This window comes from Cyprinodon tularosa, unplaced genomic scaffold, assembly GCF_016077235.1.
Source record: "Cyprinodon tularosa strain WSP-4 unplaced genomic scaffold, ASM1607723v1 ctg272, whole genome shotgun sequence".
Lineage (NCBI taxonomy): Eukaryota > Metazoa > Chordata > Actinopteri > Cyprinodontiformes > Cyprinodontidae > Cyprinodon > Cyprinodon tularosa.
This window is the reverse complement of record NW_024038977.1, coordinates 908,196-927,152: the sequence shown is the minus strand read 5'-3', so window position 1 is coordinate 927,152 and position 18,957 is coordinate 908,196. Positions and strand designations below refer to the sequence as shown.

The 18,957-nt window shown below is 40.8% G+C and overlaps 1 protein-coding gene across 13 annotated transcripts in view; it reads right to left on the bottom strand.

The window, feature by feature from the left end:
• Window positions 1–18,723, bottom strand: part of neo1a (neogenin 1a) — a 241,761-nt gene extending 223,038 nt beyond the window's left edge. For 9 of the 13 annotated variants that reach the window (XM_038289794.1, XM_038289806.1, XM_038289795.1 and 6 more), the window contains exon 1: window positions 18,110–18,722. In XM_038289794.1, coding sequence (XP_038145722.1) covers window positions 18,110–18,200 — 91 coding nt within the window. In that variant the 5' untranslated portion in view covers window positions 18,201–18,722. Of the gene's footprint in view, window positions 1–18,109 lie in introns of all 13 variants that reach the window. The other 4 variants (XM_038289805.1, XM_038289807.1, XM_038289801.1 and 1 more) reach the window with 2 other exon arrangements.
• Window positions 18,724–18,957: the final 234 nt, after the last annotated feature.

Sequence of the window (18,957 nt, the reverse complement as noted above, 5' to 3'; positions counted from 1 at the left end):
GGTTTACCTTTTGCTGCAGCTTAGAAATTGATCTCTGGAATGGCCGCTGCTTTGAATGTTAATGGATTATGAGAGCGTCACACACAGACTTCCTAAGTGTTTCACGTACCTGCTTGGTCACATGAAGCCAGACGCACACAGAGCTGCAACTGGCTGATAGGATCTGAACAGCATGAGGGGGTCAATATTGTGAACTTTTGAATGTTTTGCAATTTCAGTCGAATAGTTAAAGGATGTTGAAGTGTATTCTGGACGAGTACACAAAGTAGGTAAACATGGTGGGAATCCTTAGACACACTGAGCACACAGGAGAATGATGTGAGGTCACTCCCCTTAGCTTCAGGATCTTGCCAGATGAACCCGAATGGCGTGGTGTGACAACAGGAATGATATCAGGCTGTTTTTCAGTGTAGTCCTGTTTCTCTGACTGTAACTGGCTGGATGTGCTCTCTTCATCCTCTGACATGGGAGCTGGCTCGGAGCTCGTCTGCCTGGCTGTGTTTCCTGGACGGGGTCGCCTTTTACAGCTGCTTTTTGGATCTCTGCTTTTGTATCTCCACAATGCTCTGAAACTGTTAAAATGCAGAGTTATGATGAAAATATTCCTCTTTATTCCTGTTTATTCTTTAGTTGTGTTACATTACCACTCCTACTGACAAAATGCATAAGATGAATAGCATGTTTAATATAAAATTATATCTCTGCTTCAGTCTCCTTGAACCCCAGTCGGCCTCAGCAGATGGCTGCTCACAATAAGCCTGGTTCTGCTGGAGGTTTCGACCTGTTAAAACGGAGTTTTTCCTCTCCACTGTCGCTACAAGCATGCTTAGTGTGAGGGATTGCTGAAGAGTCAATGAGTCGATGCAATTAACTGGTTTTCCTTAAATAGAAAACTTTGAATCAATTTGACTGGATGATCTGGTGAACTGTAAAGTGCCTTGAGATGATATTTGTTGTGAAGACTATAGAAATAAACTGAATTGAATATAATATAGGGTTGCATTTGTGTTTTGGAGGCTTTTCATTTTGTTAGCAACATGTTTTCCTCCTCTGCAGAGTTTGTATGGATCGTCTCATTGTTGGATGATTAAAAATTCCTGGTTTTGTAGCTTCCTCCTCTTCTACCTCCCTTGTTCTTTTTTGTTTTTTCTCCTTTCTTCTTCTGCTGTATTAGCATGCCACTCTAGGTTTTCAAACGTTTCAAAACACCTATTGAGCTGCTCTTGCTTAGGTGATTACAGGTGCTGGTCATAAAATTAGAATATCATGAAAAAGTAGATTGATTTCAGTAATTCCATTTAAAAAGTGAAACTTGTATATTATATTCATACATTACATACAAACTCATATATTTCAGATGTTTATTTTGTTTAATTTTGATGATTACAAATGACAACAAATGAAAATCTCAAATTCATCATATCAGAAAATTAGAATATTGTGAAAAGGTTCAAAATTGATGGCCCCTGGTGCCACACTCTAATCAGCTAATTAACTCAAACCACCTGCAAAAGCCTTTAAATGGTCTTTTAGTCTAGTTCTATAGGCTACACAATCATGGGGAAGACTGCTGACTTGACAGTTGTCCAAAAGACGACCATCGACACCTTGCACAAGGAGGGCAAGACACAAAAGGTCATCGCTAAAGAGGCTGGCTGTTCACAGAGCTCAGTGTCCAAGCACATTAATAGAGAGGCGAAGGGAAGGAAAAGATGTGGTCGAAAAAAGTGTACAAGCAAGAGAGATAACCGCACCCTGGAGAGGATTGTGAAACAAAACCCATTCAAAAATGTGGGGGAGATTCAGAAAGAGTGGACTGCAGCTGGAGTGAGTGCTTCAAGAACCACCACACACAGACGTATGAAAGACATGGGTTTCTGCTGTCGCATTCCTTGTGTCAAGCCACTCTTGAACCACAGACAGCGTCAGAAGCGTCTTGCCTGGGCTAAAGAGAAACAGGACTGGACTGCTGGTGAGTGGTCCAAAGTCATGTTCTCTGATGAAAGTAAATTTTGCATTTCCTTTGGAAATCAAGGTCCCAGAGTCTGGAGGAAAAGAAGAGAGGCACTTCCACCACGTTGCTTGAAGTCCAGTGTAAAGTTTCCACAGTCAGTGATGGTTTGGGGTGCCATGTCATCTGCTGGTGTTGGTCCATTGTGTTTTCTGAGGTCCAGGGTCAACGCAGCCACATACCAGGAAGTTTTAGAGCACTTCATGCTTCCTGCAGCTGACCAACTTTTTGGAGATGCAGATTTCATTTTCCAACAGGACTTGGCACCTGCACACAGTGCCAAAGCTACCAGTACCTGGTTGAAGGACCATGGTATCCCTGTTCTTAATTGGCCAGCAAACTCTCCTGACCTTAACCCCATAGAAAATCTATGGGGTATTGTGAAGAAGAAGATGCAATACACCAGACCCAACAATTCAGAAGAGCTAAAAGCCACTATTAGAGCAACCTGGGCTATCATAACACCTGAGCAGTGCCACAGACTGATCGACTCCATGCCACGCCGCATTGCTGCAGTAATACAGGCCAAAGGAGGCCCAACTAAATACTGAGTGCTGTACATGCTCATACTTTTCATGTTCATACTTTTCAGTTGGCCAACATTTCTATAAATCCTTTGTTTTTATTGGTCTTCAGTAATATTCTAATTTTCTGATATGATGAATTTGAGATTTTCATTTGTTGTCATTTGTAATCATCAAAATTAAACAAAATAAACATCTGAAATATATGAGTTTGTATGTAATGTATGAATATAATATACAAGTTTCACTTTTTAAATGGAATTACTGAAATCAATCTACTTTTTCATGATATTCTAATTTTATGACCAGCACCTGTATATTTACAATTAATTTTCTGTCCGTAAACCTCCTTCAGCCCCACTTTGTTACTGCCTCATTTTGGTGGCAACTTCCAATGGATCTACACTGATCCTATTGGAAACATACTTTAAAGGTACACTATGCAACCGGTGTTGATTTTCCAGTTGATTTTCCAGTGCACTTTTACTTTCGCCCCCCAGAGGGCGAAAGTAAAAGTGCACTGTCGTAAATATGCACAGCTGTTCTCCTGGTTTCTCCGTCAAGCCAGGCGCGGTTGTTTTGAGCTTAGCAGCGAATGACTAACGCTGCGTTCACACTGGACGTAGCTGGCGCGACAGAAGCAGCGAGTTTACATGCAAAGTCAATGGTTGACGCGCGTCAAGGCGCAGCAAAAGGTCCAGCGGCGCGTTTTGAGCACCAGGCGCAGCACGTCTGAGCAGCTGAAGCAGCGCGTCGGGTGCGTTTAACGCAGGGAGAGAGACACAGCGCTGATGATCACTCCTCTTAAACAGTTTATTGACGCCTAAATTAACTTAAAATGCAGAAATCTGCCGGCAGAATATGCAGTTTGGATTATTTAGATGAAAAACACCTACCAGCTGCCGCGGTGAACCGCTGCTGATGAAGGGATCCATACTGTCGGCGCATCCCTGGTATGTGGGGGTCTGAGCGGCTCCGACAGAAAAAATATTGAAGGCAGGATAATAATCTGAATGAACTGACGGCACTGATTACGTTTTCAGGTGTATTTTCTCACTTAAACACATATTAAAACTACTTTATTCCCACTGATCACAGCAAATATAGCTGCAAGGCAGAGAAAGGATAGTGAAGCTCCGCCCAATGCGCCTCAGACACACTTTTGCACCCCGCAGCCAGAGCAGCAAAGCTGCTTCAGCCTCGCGTCAGAACTAACTGGTACAAGCAGCAAAAAGGAAGCAGCAGACGCGATTTTGCTGCTTTTGCTGCGTGAACGTAGCATAACTGCACAAAGATTGCCACTGTGCTAGCAACGAGAATGCTTTTAACTGGGGGCGTGTAGCAGTTCTCGCCGTAAAGCAAGACTGACTCTCACGAGACTTCTGAGCCTGTGGGTGCGGGTCGGTGCTCCTGCAGTTGCAAGTGCAGTATTTCCCCCACAGACCACCAGGGCGGCCGAGAATACCTTTGTTCAACCTGAAATGACTCATTTAGTCATCCATAACGTTATGGAACACATTAATTAACTGAAAAATGTTGCATAGTGTCCCTTTAAAATAATTTGCAACATCTATTACGATTTCATGTTTTGACCCTTAAGTTTTTCCATAAACCTTTATGAGCAAAAAATGATAAATCAACCCTTCGAACAAAGATTGAGACATCAGTGAGAATTATTGATGTACTGTCTGCAAACCATTTCAAGTAAAATGTGGTGTGGAATAATACAAAATAAATAATTAACGTTGGGACAAATATGTCAGGGAGCTGATCTTAGCATGATTGAAAGTGGGCCAATAAATGAACAGACAGGTTTAACTGTAGTCATTAATGTTCATCTCCCTGCGTTCCTGATGGGAAACCTCATTAGGAATCTGTTGGTAGCAGCTGGCCTGCTATCCAACCCCATTACTGTTCCACTATGCCAAAACCTCTGCCCCCTCCCACTCTCCATCCTCCTCCCCCGTGTCTCATATGACATCTGTGTCTCAGGGTCCTGTGATGGAATGCTGCTCGCCTGCTATTTCTCTGCAGGTGCTCTTTGTTGGCTGCCGTCTATTTCGCAGCAGCACCGCCGCTGTGGCTGAGTGACCTGTTAAAGGCTGGGGCGGGGACGGGAGGCGGCGGTGGAGTCCTGGGTGAGGGACAGATGCTAAGGGGACGAAAAGAAAAAGGAATGCAGATGCTTCCCGTCAACCTGGAGAAATATCTACCCCTCTGAGCTTACCTGCTCTGCCTCCTTAGCCTAACCGTTTCTGTTCTTGGTAACAGATGAACACCTCCATCCCTCTTTAGGCTGCCTATTGGTGATTTTAATGCCAACAGTTTTTCTGTTTAGTTTCTAAAAAAAAAAAATAATAATCTGTTTTGCATTCGGTGCCACTCCCAGGTTCGAACCACTATTATCTAATACACAAAATATCGGGCTGCACCTCAAGTGGACTGCAGTGGATGGGTACAGATGAGGACATTTGTGGTCGAGCAGAAACTTGAGCAAGCTAGGACATAACTTCTATCACCTGAAGAGTTCACCTTTAATATAATATTTAATATATTCTTTTAAAAGAATGCCTAAAAATGCAATCACCAACTGCATATGATCTAGAATGCTGCTGCCAGCATCCTCACTAGAACAAAGAATATGGAGCACATCACCCCAGTGTTAACGTCGTTACACTACCTCCCCTTATCTCAGAGAATAGACACATAAAAATACTTCTGTTAGTCTATAAATCATTGATTGGCTGAGCACCAAAACACATAGTAGACAGGGCCCAGATCTTTAATAACTTTGATTATTACTTTTTAATCATTTTATCAAATTATGATCCTTTTTTATTTCCTTTAATAGTTTTTTCTGTCCTACTATGGAACTGCAATGGAGTCTTTGAGATTTTTACTCTCCTGTTTTTGTTGTGCACAGCACTTTGAATTGTCTTGCTACTGAAATCTGCCATATAAATAAACTAGTGTGCTTTGTATGAGTTTGTCCTTCATAAAGAGCTAAAAGCAAAAAAGTATAATATGAGTACCAATAAGACTGAAATATGAGGTAAATTGAAAAGGTTTTGAACTTAGTTCAAATGAATGTGATAGAGTAATATTTCAGCAGTAAGATTAATAATTTTGTGTTTGTACATGAAGGCAAATCACATAAAACAGATTTATATTTCAGCAAGAATCCATAATGACCGATATAATCATAATGTTGATGAATAGATTGTTTTTTTCTATTAAGTCTGAGACACGCTGGGGTTCCAACGCCACCACTACCAGGAGAGATATAATCTGGAATGGATCTGCATCTTTACCGCTTCCTTTAAAATATGATTTTAGATTAAAAAGATAAAAAAAATTTCTTCCAAAACCTGACTTAATTGTTTTTTATCAATTTCAAAACGAGGTCTGTGAAACCAAGGCAGCTAGAAGGCATGGTGGGCCGAAAAGCTGTTATACTTTTCATCCTAGGTTTCCTATCCCAGCTTTTCTTCTCTACCACCGTAAAACAGACTTCTCTGTAGGCAATCATCTCTCCAAAGGGTCAAAGACAAAATTTACAGCTACGGAAACAAAGGACACGCATGAGCAGTGAAAACAACAGGCCTCTTATTCTGTTTTCAGTATAACCAGCCTTTAGTTGCTTATCTTCATGCACGAAATAAGTAGAACAATGAGACAAACTCTCCTTACATGTCAAATTTCACGCTGCTGTAATCTGGTTTATATAGTGCAAAGACTTGCATCTTGCAAGTGAAAGCACAAGAAACCTAATTGATGCGATGCAGCCAATTCCATTACATCACTGCTATTTATTTAGGCCGGATTTTGCGCTGACCTCGCTTAGCTGTGGATGAGCTCAGAGCTGATGAGGCCCTGGCTCCAAAAACACGGTAAGCAAAGTCAAAGCAGTTAGAACGGTCCCCTCCCTCCCAAAAGGGAGCTCCCCTTCGAACAGGAGAGCCTTTATCTGACCGGGAACATTTCAAAGAGTCGTTTCAAGCTTGGCTTTAGAAGCAGAAATGCTGGTTTTAACGTCACCATGGCAGCAGGTAAAAAAAATCTAAATAAAAACTATGAGGCTGAGCGGAGGGGTTGAGTAAGACTGACTATAAACCTACAAATGTTTAAAGTAAACGTCTGAGACGGACGCTGCTCTAGGAACGAAGGCAGCAGCATGGAAAAGTACAGGCAGCAGGAAACGGCTCCCTCAGTTTGCTGACGCTGTGACTCGCTGTGTGCCAAGTGTGCTGGAAAACTTCTGTGGCTTCTGTTGGATGCTCCGAATCCTGGAAACAAGTTTCCAACAGTCCACGAACATTATGGGGAGAGAACAAAACAGCAGCTTCAAACAGATTTGTTCTGCCACGACTCAACAAATCCACAGCGGATCATTCCAAACCCAGAGCACCTCGGCTGGATGAAGGAAGCAGACTGGGGAAGGGGGGAGCAGAGTCGGTGAAACATCAAAGTTTCATATCCAACCATCCTTCTGAACATTTTTCAAGGTTTTTTTCTTTTGAGAAACCAAATAACTACATTTCACAAGTCAGAGCTCATTTGAAAGACAATAAACATAATTAAGCAGTTTATAAGATGGATCCATCATGAACAAAATAAGTTCATTCAAAACTGGAAAAACTGAACTTAAGGAGTAAAACATCTGTTTGTCCCCCAGTTAGGTGGCATACAACTAAAAATACCCGCCCATCGATACACACACACAAACACACAGCATCCAGCCGTGCGTGACGCTGCCAAGAGCCACAGCCGGTTTCAAGACGATTGCAGCAAACTCAACCGAGCAGCGCTCAGTCGTCCCTCTGTCGCTGCCTGCTCTCCACACCCTCTCAGCAAATAGGAAGTTCCTCTGTCTGCATGTTTGGGGGATGGGGGGGGGGGGGGGGGGGTGAGGATCATGAAGGCTGAAGAATCAGAGACTAGTACTTGGATAGAAAGGAGCAACACAGGATCTAAAGCAGCATCTGATTGAATTGGAATCACTTCAAAAATCATTTATAATTGGAAACTTTGTACAAATATTGCAAAGTCATTTTATAGACTCATGACAGGCAGAGCGATTCATTCCAAGCAGGGTCTTTTTTATTGTTCATTTAGACTGTTTTGATCCACTAAGGATCTGGTTTAAATGGCCCCAGACCAATTAAACCACATCAGGGCTGGGTGGTATGCAATTAAAATCTTACCACCCTATTGACTGATATTATTGTGAGAGCGATAAACATGATGATTCAAAACAACCCATTACTTCTTGGCAGTCTTTCCTAGGTAAGCGTGTGGCTCTGAGGGCTTACAGCAGCCCTACAACCACAAACAATGCTCTTGAAGAATATATATAAATGTACTTCTTCGGGACAGCAGTTACATATACATATATATATATATATATATATATATATATATATATATATATATATATATATATATATATATATATATATATATATATATATATATATATATATATATATATATAAAAGAGTATGATCTACATCCCTACATGTTATAGTTACCACATTTAAACATTTTATTCTAAATGTTCAATGCCCCATATGGAAGAAAAGAAGGGGAAAAAAGGAAAATTTAAGATTCAAATAACCCAGTTTCTGGAGTTTTCAATCAGAAAGACCACAAAACTAAATTCTTATTCTGACTAAACCCTTACTTAAGATCAATGCCCACCTCCATCATCCAATAATATATTTTTAAAGCCTCTTTAAGCATTAGAAACCTGCAAGGCCCCTAAGACATGACGACATCATATAGCATCATATATCCCAGATCAAAACCCAAAAATAACTTTTCAGCAAAATAAACATGCAATTTTTGAAAAGTAACTGACATGCTAATGACCATGTTATAAACTTCAACAAAGATGTCTGTTTATGTGGTTGCTCTCCAGCAGCACTATTAAAGTAGAGAAAGCCCCAAAAAGAAGCTTTCGGGTCTCAGAGCTGCAGACTTAGAAGGAAAATGAAGCGCAAATCAGCAGCATAGATATGAGGAGCCATCACAGTATTTTAAGAGGAATCCAAGTTGCAGTTTTCATTGTTGGGAATGATTCAAACTGCAGCGTTTCCAGTGATTGTTCATGTACCAGGTCATGCCTTAATTTGCTGAGAAGCTTTAAGGCCCTAACACTCCTCCTCCCTAATGGGTGAACCTGAATTACCAGCTGTGAGTTCAGCGACAGGAAAACACCTATAGATTATATACTATTTTTAGCTCAGCTGAACTTCAGCTTTACATTCAGGTACAAGTTTTTCCCCGCAGCCTCAGATGATGATCACGGCCGACTTGGAGCAAACAGAAAAGAAAATTCAATACATTGAAAAATGCTTTAGAATAGAAAAGTTACTTTTCTACAAGATATTGATACAGTTCTGGTTACTAATATATCAAACTATCCAGTAGATCCAACTATAATGTAATTATATATATAAAAAAAAACACAAATAAACTAATACTGAAGAGGGCTTCATGAGCCCCTCTGCAGAGCCTTCCAATCATCTCCATGCAGCGCTGCATCAATACAACAACATAGTACCTACATACTCTGTACACTGCATGGACATGTTTAAGCAGCCTCAAATTTCTGCACTAAAAGACTCTATTTTGGTTCTTTCTAATATTCTAAAAAGCTCTATCTAAAATTTTAAATACCTCAATGCCATAATGATAAAAAAACTCAGCAATCTGAGTAACTAATAGAAATAACAGATAACTTCCAGATGCAGGCTGCATTTGGTTCTATAAATATCATCAAACAAAATCCACTTTCCCCTGAACTCCCCTCCAGAAAAGACTTGTGGGAAAAATCATCACCGCTTGGATGTCCTCCAGAAAAACAGCAGAGAATAAATTCATGTCTGTGAGCCACAGGGTGCTGGACATCCAGCAGCGACGCTGCATTCAAATGAGGGTTATTAATCCATGTTCCTGAAGAACAGTATCAATCTTTCTAAGGTTGTAAGTAGGGTTTGATGTTTATTGGACCAATCATATTCAGGACTGCAGAGATTTATGATAGTCTGCAGGATAATCGACATCTCTGCATAGTTTAAGGTGAAAAGATAAAAGTTATAGTCCTTATCTTAGTTTTCTATCCAACATTGTGTAAAGATTGCATCCTTCCTTCTCCCGCTATGTAAAACATTTTCTGTTTGCCTGCATTACTTTGAAATGCATAACCTGCTTTAACCTTTAAGACTAATTTTTAGGGACACTTCAAGCTGAAATTTGCTCTTAAAACTAAATGAGCTTCTAAAGCTCCTTCAAATCTTTCACTCTAATGCAAGAACAAGAAGAGATAGTGTTTTTTTTTTCTCTGCAGCAAGAGAAGACGTGCTCCTTGACCCTGGAATGTTTCTGTATGCGACCAACAACTGGACAATGCCAAGCTGCTTACAAGAGCATGAGAAACTGGGACTGCAGCGTAGCAGAACATAAATATTACAGGACATATTTCAGCAGAAGATGACAGCTCGCTGTCCAAGCAGGATGCGCTGACAGGCCTGCATAGGGCTCCAACTGCACTCCTGTGTCAGAGGAATCCTCCTTTTCTATGTAAACAGTTTAAACTTGGAGTTAAAAAGGAAAAGCGTGCCACTAACATTTAGCCAAAACAAAGAAGATTTGATCCAGATGTCTTTGTAGATTATGGAGGTATGTTTCCAGATCCAACTCTTGACATTTTTAGGAAGCATCTATCAAAGTCTCAGGTATCCATCTAAAGCACTGCGCTTAACATCATTGTAAACCTTTACCAGCTGAGATTGAGCAGTTTATGTCTCTATGGGATTCCTACACGGGTTGTTTTTTATATCCTAGTTCTAGATTCAAATATACTAAGTTCTCAAACTTTTTTAACCAGTTTTAAAATTCTGAATAAATAAGAAAATTCTGTTCAATTTATGTATATAGCACCAATTCACAACACATTTCATCTGAAGGCACTTTACAATTCAACCAAATCATGCATTCAAATTGATTCATAGATTTCTATCTAAGGAAAACCAGCTGATTGCATCGAGTCGAATGCAATCCCTCACACTAAGCATGCTTGTAGCGACAGTGGAGAGGAAAAACTCCCTTTTAACAGGAAGAAACATCCAGCAGAACCTCATCAAGAAGGAGATCAAATACTGGCACAGCAAAGGTTTTTCTATAGCAACCTGTTACCTCACGGGTATCCAGAGCTGACAATTCCTTAAATTACATCCCAAACTTCTCCAGAATGCATGGGATCCCTTCTGCAGCAGTGGCTTCTCTATTTTAAATCAGAAACTGGGGATTGGGCCACCGGAGCGCTGCAATCTGTATGTCACCCAGCAGGAAGATAAAGGAGCTCCTGCAGAGCTCATTAGGCCCAAGCATGAATCTATCCCAGCAGAACAGGGCAGCGCTGAGAGCCAAAAACCACCACATTCTCATTTGGACTTTCATTCTGTTTTTACACGTATGAGAAAACAAAAAAACTGAGATATGAAGATTTTTTTTAGCTCCATTTATCCTGTAGCAGATGAAGCTGTTTTAATGTCTCACAGGTAACCAACCCACCAAGGAAACACTCCCAACATTCAGCACGGAAACATTCCTGGTCTCCAGACGATATTCCACACATCCTTTGTTTTGTTTCTTTTTTTACATGAAAAGGTCAGACAGACATCCAGACAGCAGCAAAAGAAAACCGGTGCTTCTGATATCTTCTTTTAGCTCAGCAGGAGATTCCCCAAAGAGGAGCTGAAGTTCAGCTTTTAGGAGGAAATCACAGCCGAAGAGAGAGAGCAGCTCTCTGACCAATCACAACCAGGCGGCCTGCTGATTGAGCGCCTCTTTGTTAGTTACGATTAAAGAAGGTTACTTTTGCTAACTTTTATTGCTCAGAGAGCGATCTTTCTGTTATTTTTTTATCCATCTAATGTTTTTCGATAAATTAGGATATAATGAATCTAGTGGGTCAGCAAATGGAGTGGATGGAATATGACCATAATAGATATAATCAGAGATGGATCAAGATGAAAACATTGAAAAAGTAGGAATTACTCCTTGTTTTGGGATGAAACAAGCTGAGAAGTTGAAGATTTATGGGAGAAATTAAAGCGACCAGCTGGCCTCGGAGTGCCAGGGGATGCTCACGGAAAAACTGGTGGAAACGGGTAGGCGGAGGCTGGGACAGATGGACGCCTCAGTCGAGGAGCAACAGATTTCCGTCGTCTCTTGTTGCTTTTCTATCTTTCATAAGAGGCAGTTTAATGGACTAGCTCACGACACTAGCGTCCAAAACAGGATAGACGCTTTTATTCAGACAGAAATCTGTCATCTTTTCACACCCTGAGTATCACCTGGATGGACCACACCTGTCCTTAAATCCCTCACCTGGAGCATATTTCACTCAATCAGACCCTGAAGGCAGGTGCATTGTAGAAATTCAGCAAAGGAAACAATGATTTTTAGCAATATAAGGAAGCACCAATTTGGATTTTTTTTGGGGGGCAATATATCAATATCTGATTGTAGTTATATTCAATGAATAAACAAAATCATAGTACTGCCACTGCTTCTCTGCTTCTGTTACAGACAGACGGCAACAAGACAGAAATCATTAATTTAATCATCAATTTACTTATGGGACTGATACAGATATTGAAAACGACCAACATTAGCTGTTTATCTTCAGCAGAGGAAGCATTTGGATGAGCTCATTAGGAAGGCTGCTCTGACCCAGGATGCAGCTGAACACAGCAGAGGAGGCAGGAGACAGAATCAAATCTCTGTTGGACAATGTCTCTTAACCCATGCATGGAAGTGCTGCAGGACTGGAGCAGACTGCTGCACCCTGAGGGTCCTAACAAGGACGGTTGAAACCATGCTAAAATTTCTAACTGGGTTTTGACACCCAGAAAAATATTTGGTACTTGATACAATGGGGATATTAGCCTTCACATGTGAAAAAACAATCGGGAATTTAAAATGAACAAAAGCAAAGATATGCAAACAGCATGTTTTTAGTATCCGTACCGAGTCAAATCAGTACCGTATCTGGATACAGTGATTGGGTATGATTGACAAGCCTACTCAGGAGTAGGGCTGAACGATTTAGCCAAAAATCTAAATTACTTTCAGCCAAAATTACCATTTTATGAAAAATAACAAATTGTTTCACTCCAGGGTATCAGTGTTTTCATGACCTTGAAAGCTTATTTGTCCAGAGTCCATTGTTGGTGGAAATGTTCACTTCTAATTAGGGATGCACGATATAATCGGCCCCCTATCGGTATCGGCCTTAAAACTGAATATCGGACATCGGCCACCCCACCGATATTTAACCCGATATTTGATCAGCTTCTGAGTTTCTAAAGTCTAAAAAAAATACTACTACTTCTTCCTCAAAAACTTCTTTTTTACAGACTTAAAACTTCTAAAGACGAGGGAAAAAATATTGATACATTAAAATATCACAATATCTTCATATGCTGATATATTGCCATTTAAAAACACCATATCAATCTCTTTTACTAATGAAATATTGCTATATGTCATCGTTATGCTACGAAATCCCCCGAAAATTCACGAAATTTTGCCATATTTTTATATGTTGATATATTGACGCGGTATCGATCTATTTTACTAACAAAATCTCACAAGAATTTGCAAAATATCACGGGAGTTTGTAACAGAACGATGGAATTTCACGAGATTTTGAAAGTAAAATAGATCGATACCGCGTTTTTAAAAATCAATTTGATATCAGCATATGAAAATATAATTGAGTATATTATTTTTCAAAGTGTCACAAATGGATAACAAAACTGCTATTTTCAATGACTATTTATTTTTGTCCAGCTTTAACATCGGTATCGATATCGGTTATCGGCTACATAAGTTTTAAAATATCGGCATATCGGATATCGGCCAAAATCCCAATATCGTGCATCCCTACTTCTAATTGAACTGATCTGTATGTCACTGATCAGGTCGATTGGAACCGGTAGCCTGATCCGTACCATCAGCTCAGTTGCGCAACCAGAATACATCCGGGTCACCCTTAATTGTGCTTTATAGAAAGACTGAAAATATCCCAAATTATAATAGGCGTACTAAACTACAATGTGTAAAAGGTTAATAATAAATTTAGTAAGACAATAAATGTGTGTTTTTATCAGTCATCTGTGCCCGATCTGTGCCGGAAATTGGATCCTACCCTATTCCCAGCAGCCTTTTTTTTTATATCAATGTCATTTTGAGTTTTATACTTGCCTTTCTTTGTACTTTCATTGTATATTGTGCATAATCTAAAGAAAGTCAAGTAAAATGACGATAAACGTGATGTATCATGTTTTTCATCCAGTTCTAAGAAAATTAGTTAAATAGTTTTTATAGGATGTAGTTTAGCAATTTTATGATGATTTAATAATTGAAAAATCAGTACTTTTAATATTGTATTTATATTATTTATGGCGACCTGGATGAATGGCATGCACTCATGAGCCGATTGTGCTTCCATTACAGATCGGGTCATGACCGGATCCTACCTGCAACTATCTTTTCCCCTCTGTGTGGCGGCAGACCCACTTTAAGCACATTACTGTCACCTATAGGGCTGGAGTGAGAAAGTGAGGGTCTTACTTTTGTTCAATTTAATGAGACCAAGTCCGAGGGCCTCTTTAATTGAAAATATTAATCTAGTTAAACTGGGATTCTACTGCAAGTGGAATTCATTGCTCGGCCCTAGTCTGGAGCCTTTTACAGGTTCTTCCTCCCAGCAGTTAGACTATATAATCATCACTACTTCTAAGAAACACAAAGTGTTTCGTACTTCTGCTAAAGCTCTTCTTGAAACAACCAAATCCTTCAATACAATGTATGCAGAGCAGCCAAAAGGTCTATACTATACAAATAATGGTTATAAATAGAAAAACTACTAACAAAATGTCCTATTTTTCAGCAACTTAGATTAATACCAGAGAAATCAGATGTTCTTTACTGAATATAAATCAAATCATAAGACTCCATGCATGCAGCCTCAACTGTAACCTGCAGGGTTCAGATGGCAGGTGAACCCTGTCAGCAGAACATAGCTGACCCCCATCCCATGAGGACCAACACGGCCCACAGACAGATGTCAAGCCATCTATCCTGCAGATATTGATCCCTCTTTCACACTTTCAATTACGAGTGATTAACTGCGGCGACACTTTGCCCCAAACTGCCTCAGTAACTGCTTTCCCTTAAGCCTCCACTAATCTAGATTTAGAAAAGCAAAATAAGGCTAGGGCTTCACCTTGCTATGGAAACAGAGCATCAACCAAAAGAACCCCCCCTCGCCCAGTTTAGCACAAGCTGCACCAAATCCAAAAGGGGTAGCTTCATTAGTGAGGCAGAGGAGTCGAACAGTTTGCCAAGTGTACAATTATCCATCCCTCATGGACAGGGGTCATTATGAGCGATTGGAAGCCATAAATAAATGATCAGTAAACAGCTCCCTCTGCCCAGAAGAGACTGCCTCAGTCTGCATGATGCCCCCCTCCCATCCTCAACTAACAGCTGAGACCAACACGTGCAAAAGATTCCTCCATTTGAGCTAAAAAAGAAACGGAGTCAGAGGTTAAAGAAGAGCTTAATAAGCCACGGTTACAAATTAGATTACGAGTCTTCCCGCTTTTCTCCTGGAAGGCTGGAATGCAGGACCACCAGAGCTTCCCAAACAACACTGCAAAAGGTGCTAAATTATGTTCTTAGAGGCGAATTCCACCGGGAAGACCCTACACGCTGCAGAGAAAACAAGAGGTTGTTTGGAAAGCCTCTGCAGAGTTGCATTCAAGGTGGTCTGTGAGGATAAGATCCCAGAGAGGGAGAGCGAGCACTGTAAGTGCGGAGGATTGGCGAATGTTTGCACATTTCAGCAAGTTGTTTGCACTGTCCACAGGGAGACAATCAGCACACAACTCCCTCCCAGGAGGCCTACGGAGATAAGATAGTGTCTAAATGGATTTTATACTCTTCTGACTGGGGCTTGTTTACAAAAGCCTAACTTATTAAAGCTTTCAAAAAATCCAAACAACTCCTCCAAAGCTGCAGAGGAGGGAAAAGAGCAGCAGGTTGGCTCAGATTTGGTGGCTTATATCAGAGAAGAGGATAAAAAACTGGGTCTTAAACTGAAGAGAAGGTTAAACTTTTCAAGTTTGAGCCACAGATCTGCCAACTTTGACAGAGATAAGTTCAGGCCTCAGTCAGGACCTCAAAAAATGAGTTTTAAATAGACAGAAACTTTCAGAAGAGCGGAGCGGAAGGGGGGGGGGGGGGGGGGGGGGACCCCACAATTAGTAACATGAGACTCTCTGCGTGTGGGTCCCGGCCCAATTCTCTGGAATCAATCAAAGCTCCCAGAGGAACTCCCCGGACCCCTTAATCTCCTGGTTTTATTACTTTCCAGACAGTCAGCCTGTTTCAACCCTACCCCCATCTCTCTTTTGTACTAAACTCCACCAAAGCAAAGGAGGGGCTTTTTTTCCCGTCTTTTTCCCTCCTCTCTCTCTCTTTTTCTCTTCCTTCTCTTCCACTGCTGCAGAGCGATTTTCATTTAGCAGAGGGTTTTTCATCAGCCTCCACATGCAAGCGTGTCCAACAGCTAGCACAGGCCCATCACTTTCCGTTTATTCATCCTTTCAAACAACAGAAGATGCTTTCAGAGACGACTTCTTCTCACTACGACACATGAGCTATTTTGCATATCACAAGAATTAAGGGAGAGAAAGTGGGGCATGTTGCACAACAGTCGGAAATGTTCAACTTTTCCTGATGGCATGCTGTTGAGCTTCACTGTGCCTTCAAGCTTTGAGATAAATTAATGATATGACCAAAAAAACAAAAAGATTATAATCAGCTAATTTTCCTCTGATTCGCTCTTAATGGGCTAAAAGCAGGTCAGAACTACATGATGCTGAAAATCGGTATTAGGAGAAGCCTGATCTGTGCACATTGGGTGAAATCATGTCAACGTTTCTGCATGCTTTAAGAACTGCTGGGTAATCATGAGTGTCCCTTTAATCTAGAGGCTTCCCAAAATGCTGCAGAAACACATCTTTACTTTCACGCCAACAACTCGACTGCTCGTAACTTTAGAAAATAAGGAAGAAGCTAAAAACTTTCCTCCTGATTATCTATCCTCTAAGCATGTATTGATGCCGGAGTAATGAGTTCTCTGTTGGACTGATGATGTGCAATGATTAGCTCACAGGTATCACTAATGAATATTTGCTTTAGAAATGTGTCAATCAGTTCTAATCTGCTATATTCAACTTGATCAATTACGAATAAAATAAAAAGAACTTCAACTATTTGGATTAATAAGCCAGAAGTTTTTTTATTAGACTTTATATAATCGATATCCAGGTTCCCTTAGAGGACTGATCCATTCATCAAAACTTTAATCTTTACCAGAGGTTTACTAAAATCTAAAAAACATTGCATCAGTATCAAGTTTTAAAACACATGCAGACTAAGAATGGTGAGAAGTCTTTGTTTTGCTCCACTGGCAGTTCTAGACAGGGGCCCGACCAGGGCCAGTGCTCCTGTTGAACTGGCCCTGTGTTAAAGACATAATACAAAATGAATTAAAGTTAAATATTTGAAAATATGCTCTCGAACCGAAACTGCAACTGATAGGTCTGAACAAATTTCATTTTTTTTTTTTTTTTTTTACAGTTTTATATATAGTTGTACTTTTAGCTTCAGGTTTCTAGAGCTGCAAATGACTCTTTTAATTCACTTAATACGTCAAAAGATTAACCTTTTCCCTATTTTTGCTTAACGCTTTTGCTTGATGCTTCCATAAAACAGCACTAGTCCCACCCTGGTCCCCCTGGTAAATCTGGCATAGAACCACCCCTGTTTGGATGTATTTAAGGAATTGAGAAAGAAAGGAAAATATGCTTTGATGCTGAAATGGTTCTAATCATATAATTATCTCCTACTCTGCTAGATCCCAAACCACTAAACCAAATAACCCGCAACTGATTTTTTTCTTTCATATATCCATTTATAAGCATTTAGATGAAAGAAAATGAGCCAAATAAAAAAAAATAAAAAATAGCACATCACACCAAGATAATCTAAAATAGTTATTGGTCAGGAAAAGGCAGATCAGTGCATGATTGCTTATTTGGCAGAAAGCATCACAGATACATGCAGACATTTTTCACAAATAAATAAATAAACACCTACAGATGTGTTTTAGGAGCGACAGTGTTGGAGGGGAAGCGGCTACACCGCATGTCTGCATGTTTCAGCCCTGGTAGAAGGAGACAAAAGGAGGTAAGGGGTTGGTTGGCAGCATGTTGAGCTGATCTGGCTGTGGAGAAGTAGCCTACTTTCAAAGTTAATGGGCGGCTGACCTAAGCGCAGCTCAGAGAGCGCCTCCAACATGGCTCATTTTCAGAGAACCTTTCCTTTCCTTTCCTTTCCTTTCCATGCGTAAGAGTTTGGTTTCAGAGCCAAAGCCGCGATCCACCTATGCGTGGAGGAAGAAAGCAAAGCAGCTCAGGGATGGCTTTACCTTTATCGACATGCTTTGCCGCGGTGGTCTGCGTGAAGAGAAAGGTGAGACAGAGGAGAGAGAGGAGCGGCACGGCTCCCCGCTCGGCCATCACTTTTCACCAACAAATCTCTGCAGGCTTCAGGAACCACGGAGATGATGATGATGTTCAAAAGCTTCCCCCTAAAATAAAATATATATCCTTAGAATCCCAGGCAAACCTCCGGCAAATGCACCATGGAGGGTTTAAAAAAAAAAAAAAAGTTCAAAGTCCTAAAATGTGCAAAAACATCCAGATCCAGGTGGTTTCAGAGGTCCTCTGGTGAAACATGCAGCTGGAAGGAGAGAGCCGCAGGTTAGAGACTCTTTTCTCAACTTGGTCGGAGCACAGGTCGTAAAAAAAAAAAAAAAAAAGAAAGAGAAAAAGAAAAAACATTGAGATCAATCCATTGCTGGCGGAGGCGCAGCCTCGCAATGGTTATAACGCGCGCTATTACGCACGGAACGGATCGCTGGACTCCAATGCCAGGAACACAAAACAACAAGGAGAAGAAAGAGCTCCGGTGGAGTAAAGATAAGATCCGAGCAGAGGAGAGGAGAAATGTGTGCGGTGGGCAGTTCACTGCTCAGGGACGGGACGTAGTGAGCGGCGCACTGAAGGGCTGGATCTGCGGCTCCCCGGAAAACAGGGCGCGGAGCGCGACTGAAGCAGGGATCCTCCTCACTGCCTAGGAGCGCAGGGAGGAACTAAAATCTGGTGTGGGACTGCAGACAGACAGCAGGAAAACAACCCAACCTATATGTAGGAAAAACTGCCATATTGAAAAATAAATACATAAATAAATAAATGCTCAATAAATAAATAAGCA